We start from the raw sequence: 9,146 nt of genomic DNA on the forward strand, positions 1-9,146 counted from the left end.
ACTCCACAGGAGACACAGGTGAAGGAGCCCAAAGGACTGGCAGAGCTCCTGAGATAGCTTGTAAAGGAAACGGAGAGTGGAAAAGGTATTCCAATTAGAGGGAACAGGATGTGCAAAGGGAGAGTGCCCAAGGGCAAGAGAGAGTGATGTGTTGGGGTAGATTCTCAAACCTCACTTTGGGGACATGGTGTGAGGAGTCAGTGCTGAGAGATGAGGCTGGAAAGGTAAGTTGGCAGGAGCAGATTACTCAGGGCTTAACTTTGTCCTGAGAACACTAGTGAGGCCACAGATTGTATTTGTGCCCTGAACATGTATCCATGCTTTAGAAAGATCTCTCTAGATGCCAAGTGGAGGGTAGACAGAGGGGTGAAACAGGATCTGGAAGAGCAGAGACAAAACTGATGAAGGGAGGGCCTAAGCAGGAGAAGAGGAGTTTAGACCAGGACTGTGCAGAGGAATGGACTGGAAAAGACGAATTTAAGTGACAGAATGCAAAAGACTTGGGGACTGGAATCAGAGAGTGAAGGAAAGTGGCAGAAATCTAGGGAGACACCGAGGTCTGCAGCCTGGGAGACTGGAGGGGATAGCAGTGCTGGCCCTAAGATGGGGACAGAGAAGAGGGGCAGGATTTGGAGTAAGATGTCAATTTCATCACAAGACTTGTTGAGTGTGAAATGCTTCTGGGACATTCTGGTGACAAATCTGGGAGGTGACTGAATAAGTGGGTCATGGGAAGATCTGTGATGGAGGCAGGGTGGCTTCAGGAGAAGTGACAGCCCCACTACTCCTCAGGGGGCTGCTGAGATCAGAAAGAGATTTGGGGTTACTACTGGATCATTAGGACACTGAGGGCATTGCAGGGATCAATAAAATTTTGATGAGTGTTGGAGGACCAAGTGAGATTGTTGAAGCTAGTGAAATCATGGAGATATACAGGAGGCTGGTGGGAAATGTGGACATGTTTAGTGTTAATTAGTAGTGGGTCAGATGAAGTCCTTTGAGTTTTATGGAGACATTGGAGATCAACGGGATTTGGTGGGTCCTCAAGGGTGAAGAGGAATGGTTGGAGACACTGTAGCCAGTTAGAGAATTCTACCATTGAAACACCAATGCTCTCACTGTAGCCAGTTAAGAGACTTGAAGATGTCAGTGGGAAACACTGGAGGTCAGTCTGGTGTCTATCGGGAATCTTCAGGAGACACTATGTTCACCAGGAGTCACCTGTGACGTCACAGGAAGGCCAGGGTATGGATAAGGCCTTCTCTTGAGGGTCCTACCGTTGCTAGGCAAACGGTTCCCATGGCGCCGTTGCTAGGGACTTGTGCTTATTTGATGGCCACGCCCCTTTCCCCTGTGGCCTCGTCCCCGCAGCCAACCACACGTCGGTCGCCGGCGCCAAGGCCACTCCCACGTTTCGCCCAGCCCCCAACCGTTACCCAAGCGACGGCCTGAGCTCGTGTCCCGCCTCCCTACCCTGTTGCCAATCGAAGGGGCGTTGCCCGGACGACGACTCCACCTCTTCCGGTGAGGACGCGCGGCTTCCGGCAGGGGGCCCGGCAGCGGGCGGCGGTCCAGCAGCGGCGGGGCCCCGGGGGGCGCCCAAGATGGCGGCGGGCGGCTCGGAGGGCGGCTCGGGCCCCGGCGCCGCCATGGGGGATTGTGCGGAGATCAAGTCGCAGTTCCGCACCCGCGAGGGCTTCTACAAGCTGCTCCCCGGCGACGGCGCTGCTCGCAGGTCGGGTCCGGCCTCCGCCCAGACCCCGGCGCAGCCCCAGCCACCGCAGCCCCCGCCCGGCCCTGCCTCCGCCTCCGGCCCCGGTGCCTCGGGCCCCGCGTCGTCCCCTCCGCCCGCAGGCCCCGGGCCCGGGCCCGCGCTACCGGCCGTGCGCCTCAGCCTCGTGCGCCTCGGGGAGCCCGACGGCGCCGGGGCCGGAGAGCCTCCCGCCACGCCCGCGGGCCTGGGCGCTGGAGGAGACCGCGTCTGCTTCAACTTGGGCCGCGAGCTCTATTTCTACCCGGGCTGCTGTCGCCGCGGGAGCCAACGGGTGAGCGGCCTGCATCGTGGGGACTGAGTGCTGGATGAGACGATAGGGATCCCTGAGGTGATCCAGAAGTGATAAGGTCCCCAAATGTAGGGAGCCCTGAGATAGGCATTCTTGATGTGATGGACGCCTTAGGGGAAAAGGGTTCTTCGAGGTAAGGCAGGATTCTAAAAGGTAATGGGAGGGCCCCTGGGTGCTGGCCATCCTGGAGGTGATGGGAAACCTTGAGATCATGCGAGATCTCCAGGTTATGCATGGAGTATTCTGGAGCTGATGGGGAACCTGAGATGGTATGAGTCCTCCAGGGTTCTGGCTGGCAGGCATTTTGCAGCTGATGGGAAATCCTGAGGTAATGCAGACTCAGAAGGGATGGAGAACCCAGGGGTAATGCAGTCTGGGGGCACTGGAGGAACTTGGGGAGCCCAGAGATGATGAGGATTCTGGAGGCGATGGGGGGCTTAAAGGTGAATGGAATCCTGGAGGTAATGGGATCCTGGAGGAAATGAGAATCTCTGAGCTGATGAGAGATCTGGAGATAATGAAAGCCCAGAAGGGACATCCTCAGGTGTGATGGGTGTCTCCAAAGTGGTTTAGGTCCCAGAGGACATGAGACCTTTGGAGTTTATGATGGTCGCCAGAAGTGAGGATGGGATCCTGAGAGCGTAGAAGTGATTTAGTCATCTGAAATATGGGGCACTGTGAGGTTTACTATGTCCCTGAAGTGTGATGGAGATCCTGAGATTTAGGGACTCCAGAGTGAAGAGAATCCCGGGACGAGGTTTAGATTTCTGGGGATTGGGTGATTCTGAGTTTTGGGGGGCTTGGACTTGTGGTGCTAAGACCCAAGAGAGTTGCTGAATTTTCGGAGGACTAGAAAAGAATTGGAGCTCAGGGACTATGGGGACTGTGGACCCTGATACTGTGGGCAAGGGTCTCCCTGAAGTTGGGGGGTTCCAACTTTGGGGAGAAGGCACTGTGATCTCATGTGATGGCAGAGGGGCAGGGCGGGGACCTTCCTGTCTGTTTTTTCCCTCTGTCTTTGATTTGGGTCCTCCTTCCTGTCTGTGGTTGCCCCTTCCCCCAACCCACTCACCCATCCACCTACCCACTTCCCTCAGGGATTTAACCCTGCTTCCTTTTAGTGGTTTTCCCCCAACCTCAACAACCTTCTTCCTTCCTCTCAGTGGTAGACACCATTAACTCCTTTTCTCCCACCACTCAAGTCCATTGACCTCAACAAGCCAATTGACAAGAGGATTTATAAGGGCACCCAGCCCACCTGCCACGACTTCAACCAGTTCACTGCTGCCACAGAGACCATCTCCCTGCTGGTGGGATTCTCAGCTGGTCAGGTGCAGTACCTGGATCTCATCAAGAAGGACACCAGCAAGCTATTCAATGAGGAGGTGATTTGGGGGCCCAGCACCCAGAGCTGCTGCCCTTTCCCACCCACCCGTTTGCCATGAGACTGCAGCAACCGGAGGAGCAGTGTAGGCCTGAGAGGGGCAGAATGAGGGTGAGGTGGGGGATGGACTGATAGATATGTGGTACGGTGTGACAGATAGCTACTGTGATGACAGCTAGTAATGAGGCCCCGTGCTGTGTTAGCCCCGTGCGGGACACACTACTTCTGGAGTTTCCATCGACCAGTGGGTTAGGGATTGTGATGCCCATTTTGTAGGTTAGAGAACTGAGGTTAGACCCTGTTTGGGACTTGTTTGAAACCAGAGCCCTTGTTCTTCAAATTCTGGGCCCTGTGGGCATTGGATACAAATCCTTGCTGCACCATTTACTCACTGTGTGGCATTGAGAAGGTGACTATGCCTCCCTTAGCCTCAGTTTTCCTTTTCTGCAAAATGGGTTTCTCATCCCTACCTCCCAGGACTGTTGTAAAATCATACATGGAGGTTGCTCAGTCCTAGGTGGACCTGGCACAAGGGGAAATGCCAGTGAAGGACCTTACCTGTGTCCAGGACTACGCTTGTTCTCTGTCTCTTGCTCTCTGTTCAGAGAAGGTGTTCCAGATACACAGAATGTATGAGTGGTAGAGGGGAGTGAGTGAAACTGAATGGATTAAAAATGCGTTCATCCATTCTCAAGATATTTATCCAAAATTTGTTCTTTGCCAGTCAGTGTTCTAATCCCTGGGAATATTACATCTTGGTGAACAAAACTGACACAGGGTCCTGCCTTTGTGGGGCTTTCCTCTAGCTGGGGGAGACATAGTTATCAAATAACTAAGCATGCCGTGTGCCCGGGTGCCATGGAGAAAGGTCCAGAAGGAAGGGGAGTGGGGAGTGCTCGGTGAGGTTTAAATAGGGTGGTTGGGAAAGGGCTCACTGGAAGGAAGTGGAAATAAAGACCAGAAGGAGGCAATACAGGTTATTAGGGAGAAGGACATTCTCAGTAGAGGGAATAGCGAAGACAAAAGCCTGATGTAAGACAGCAAAAAGGCCATGTGGCCTCAGCAGCATTGAGGGCGAGGGAAGTAGATGAGTTCTGGGAAATAATTGGGAGGGTCCAGGTCACGTAGGGTCTGGAAGGTCATGGAAAATACTGGCTTTTAGAGCCTCTTACCACTGGGGTTCATCAGAGCCATAGAACACAGAAACAGTTTGCTTATTCTCTAAATTCTCCTGAGAATGGAGAACGGAAAGCAACTTAGACACCTGGGAAAGAAATTAATCTGTTACAGACAATGGATGCCTAAGGGCTTGGTTCTGTCCAGAGTCGTGCTGGAGAAAGGCTTCCCTGGTGTCGAGCGTCGGGGAGAGCGTGCGGGGTGCTGACTTACGTGTTAACGGCATCTCTCTGGCAATTGGGTAGAGAAGAGACCTGGGCAGTGGTGGCCTGGAGGCCAGTTAGGCCGTTGCAGGCTTGATGACAGCTGAGTCCAGGGTGTTGGAGTCGGGGGTGGAGTGGGGGGCTGAGAAGAGGCCAAGTTCTGGACAGATTTTGAAGATGGAGCCCAGAAGATTTCTTGCAGGATTGGATGTGAGTTGTGAGGGAATAAAGGAGCAAAGCTGTGCAGCTGACAGGATGGGGTTGTCATTCATGTGTCAGGGAAGTACTTCCAGGCACCTCCTGCGTGCACAGCTCTGTGCTCTGGGGCTAGAACAGTGACCGGAATAGACAAAGATCCCTTCCTTGGGACTGGGGAGGAGGTCAGCCAGGGGAGGATTGCCTTCCCCCAACCCTCGCTGTCTCTCTTGCAGCGGCTTATCGACAAAACCAAGGTGACATATCTGAAGTGGCTGCCCGAGTCAGAGAGCCTGTTCCTGGCCTCCCACGCCAGTGGCCACCTGTACCTGTACAACGTCAGCCACCCGTGTGCCTCGGCGCCACCCCAGTACAGCCTCCTGAAGCAGGGCGAGGGCTTCGCCGTCTATGCCGCCAAGAGCAAGGCGCCCCGCAACCCACTGGCCAAGTGGGCAGTGGGCGAAGGGCCCCTCAACGAGTTCGCCTTCTCGCCCGACGGCCGGCACCTGGCCTGCGTCAGCCAGGACGGCTGCCTGCGCATCTTCCACTTCGACTCCATGCTCCTGCGGGGGCTCATGAAGAGCTACTTTGGGGGCCTGCTCTGTGTGTGCTGGAGCCCCGATGGCCGCTATGTCGTGACCGGTGGGGAGGATGACCTGGTCACCGTGTGGTCCTTCACCGAGGGCCGCGTGGTGGCCCGAGGCCACGGCCACAAGTCCTGGGTCAATGCTGTGGCCTTCGACCCCTACACCACGAGGGCGGAGGAAGCGGCAGCAACCAGTGGCGACGGGGAGCGGAGCGGCGAGGAGGAGGAGGAGCCAGAGGCCGCAGGCACAGGCTCGGGCGGGGGAGCCCCTCTCTCCCCACTGCCCAAGGCCAGTTCCATCACCTACCGGTTCGGCTCGGCCGGCCAGGACACGCAGTTCTGCCTGTGGGACCTCACAGAAGACGTGCTTTACCCCCACCCTCCCCTGGCCCGCACCCGCACCCTCCCTGGCACGCCTGGCACCACACCACCGGCCAGCAGCAGCTCGCGGGGTGGTGAGCCGGGCACCGGGCCCCTGCCCCGCTCGCTGTCCCGCTCCAACAGCCTTCCACACCCGGCGGGCAGCGGCAAGGCGGGTGGCCCAGGCGCGGCGGCGGAGCCAGGCACGCCCTTCAGCATCGGCCGCTTTGCCACGCTCACGCTGCAGGAGCGGCGGGACCGGGGGGCCGAGAAAGAGCACAAGCGCTACCATAGCCTGGGCAACATCAGCCGGGGCGGGGGCGGCAGTGGGAGCAGTGGGGACAAGCCCAGCGGCCCCGCCCCCCGCAGCCGGCTGGACCCCGCCAAGGTGCTGGGCACCGCGCTGTGCCCGCGCATCCATGAGGTGCCGCTGCTCGAGCCGCTGGTGTGCAAGAAGATCGCCCAGGAGCGGCTGACGGTCCTCCTCTTCCTGGAGGACTGCATCATCACCGCCTGCCAGGAGGGCCTCATCTGTACTTGGGCCCGGCCGGGCAAGGCGGTGAGTCAGCCCACAATGGCCCACCCCAGGCCCAGGCAGAGGTGGGCATTGGCAGAGGGGTTTGTTAGTGTCAGAGCCTCTAACCCTGTGGGATGAGAGGAAGCCACGGAAATGTTAGTGTCCCAGAACAAGACTTCCCAGATCTTAAGAATGACTTCTAGAACCCTTGGTAAGCAGCAGTCAGCAGAGAGTGGGTTGGGTGTTGAGACGTCGGAGTGGTGGAGGCCAGGGCGAGTGATCAGAAGGCAGCCAGTGGGCGCAGCATGGCTAGGTCTTACTGCTGTCACTCAAAGCCAAATCTAATTTTGTGGAAAATACGATTTTTAAACGGTGAACTTTTTTTTTTTTAACACTGTCAGTCAAGCTCTATGGGCAAGATTGAGCCTGTGGGCCCAGTTTCCCGCCTAGGTCTGACTCTTGGGATCCCAGCCCACTGCTGGAGGCCTGGGCTGTGGACTCCCAGGCTCAGGGTCCAGTCCTGTATTTCTGCTCCCTGGGTGACCTAGGGCAAGTCTCTGCCTCTCTCTGACCTTTGTCACCTCTGAGGATATGAGGAGGCTTGAATGGGTGGTGGGTGGATGTTCCCATCTCCTGGGGTGGCTGTGGGGTTCAGAAAGGTCCCAGTAGATGAACTATGGGCTTGATGCCTTGTAACTTCAGAGCTATGGTCTCAAGTGCCTCTTCAGGGTTTGAGCTCAGGGGCCCGGGATGCTAGATCTGAGGGCTGTGCCTTGGTTCCCTGAAAGAGCAGTTTTGGAATTGTAGGGTCTGGAATCCCTAGAACTTAAAGCACAGTCTCAGAGGCAGGGGCATTGGAATTTGGGAACTCTGGTGAGTTCTGAAAGAGACCCCTTTATCTCCCTAGTTCACAGACGAGGAGACCGAGGCCCAGACAGGGGAAGGAAGTTGGCCCAGGTCACCCAGCAAGTCAGTGGTAGAGGTAGGACTGTCCCTAAGACCTTCCCCTTTAGAATCTCAGAATCTCCCCAATCAGAAGGGGACCCCAGTTCCCCACCTCCACCTCCACCCCGTCCTCTTTGCTCAGGATCACCCGAGGACTTTAATTATTGTATAAAAGTGCCGCCTGCTGGGACAGGGAAGCTAGCCAAGATGTAAGTTCCTGAGCCTAGAGCAGCGACCTCTGTCTGGGGGTTCTGGGGTGGACTGAAGGGCAAAGTCAGGTGGGCAGCAGCCTGGGGGAACTCTGACCTGGCTGGCTGCCTCCCCATGGGACTGGTGAGAGCCCTAGGTGGTCTCTAACTCCCTCCTGTCTCCCCTCTCATCTTCCCCAGGGCATCTCCTCCCAACCAGGCAACTCCCCGAGCGGCACAGTGGTGTGAAGCCATGGATGTCAGGATCCCTCACCCCATGCCCCCAGCCTCCTAGCCACAGCCCTCCCCGCTGACCTCATGGATCAACGTATTAACAAGACTAACCGTGATAGATGGACTGCTCTGGTCCCCCACCCTGCACAAATTTGGGGGTCAGAGGATCCCTCAGACTGGCCCAGACACAGGGGAGATGTAGGGGCCCCTTGTGGCCTCAGCCTTGTCCCCACCCACTGCCAAGTACAATGACCCCTTCCTCTGAAACATCAGTGTTCACCTTATCCCTGTCCCGAGCATGTGACTGGTCACTCCTGGGGGGAGAAACTCCCCACCCACCAGAGCCCCAGCTCTGCAGTGTGCCCCTCGGTCCCGTGGGCGGAGCAGGAGGTGGCCCACCCCTCCCCTGGACCCCACCCCGCCCTTGCTGTTGTTTGTGCTTTTGAAGAGTGTTAAATTATGGAAGCCCTTTGGGGTCCTCCCTGTCCCCCAGGACCTCTTATTTATACTAAAGTACCCTGTTTTCACAGCGTCTGTTCCCTTCTGAGGAGGTGGGGAAGATGTGTGTGTGTGGTTTGTCTGTAGTCCTAGAATCAATCCACTTTGTCTCAAGGAACAGCCAGGCCCTGCCTCCCCCCAGTGCCCTCTTGATGGCAGGAAACACTGAAGGCCAGAGGAGGGGCACACAGGAAGCACACAGCTGGTGGATCTGCCGCTGCCCAGCCCCGGACAGGCCCTTCAGTTGAAAAAGATCATCCCTTGCCCCACAAACTTTCAAGGAAGAGAGCCACCAGGGCCCCCTCAGTAGGAGTTTTAAAAAGTTTTAACGTGTCCAAGTCAGATACTGAAGGAGCCTACCCCAGACAGCTCCGGAGGTGCCCAGAGCCAGCTCCCTTGAGTGCACGGCCGGCACAGGCCTCCAGGGCCAGCTAGAGACCATGGTTTCCTTTGGGAGAACCATCCACCCGGGAAAGAACAACGAAAATCCCTCTTGGCTGGCTCTCTGGAGCCGCAGGGAGTGGTGTCTTCCCACTCCGCCCTCCACCCCCCGAAATGTTTCTGTTTCTAATCCTAGCCTGGGCAGGAATGTGGCTAAGCGGCCAGGGTCCAAGGAGCTATTTTGGGGGCTCCTTTGCCTCCCCCAGGCTTTGGCCAGTGGATCACCTCTGGTCCTGGCTCTTGAGGGCCTCCCTTCCCGATTGTCTCATCACCCCTTCCCCACCTCCTGCCAAAAAAAAAAAAAAAAAGTAAAGCAGAGGGCCTGAGGGCTAAATTTAAACTGTCCCAAAGTCTGA

The 9,146-nt window shown here is 56.8% G+C and overlaps 1 protein-coding gene across 4 annotated transcripts; it reads left to right on the top strand.

Annotated features, from left to right (window-relative positions):
* The first annotated feature begins 1,512 nt into the window (after nt 1-1,512).
* DMWD (DM1 locus, WD repeat containing) lies at nt 1,513-8,381 on the top strand. Of its 4 annotated transcripts, XM_072966830.1 has the most exons (6): nt 1,513-2,045; nt 3,266-3,448; nt 5,258-6,526; nt 7,392-7,466; nt 7,572-7,638; nt 7,819-8,381. In XM_072966830.1, exons 1-5 carry the CDS (start codon nt 1,605-1,607, stop codon nt 7,599-7,601), a joined length of 1,998 nt encoding a protein of 665 aa, XP_072822931.1. In that variant the 5' UTR covers nt 1,513-1,604; the 3' UTR covers nt 7,602-7,638; nt 7,819-8,381. The 4 variants fall into 4 exon arrangements, with proteins under 4 accessions (XP_072822931.1, XP_072822929.1, XP_072822930.1 ...); XM_072966829.1 differs by lacking the exon at nt 7,572-7,638 and having other exon boundaries at nt 1,514-2,045; XM_072966828.1 differs by lacking the exons at nt 7,392-7,466; nt 7,572-7,638 and having other exon boundaries at nt 5,258-6,567.
* The last annotated feature ends 765 nt before the right edge of the window (nt 8,382-9,146 follow it).

Source organism: Vicugna pacos, chromosome 9 (genome assembly GCF_048564905.1).
Source record: "Vicugna pacos chromosome 9, VicPac4, whole genome shotgun sequence".
NCBI lineage: Eukaryota > Metazoa > Chordata > Mammalia > Artiodactyla > Camelidae > Vicugna > Vicugna pacos.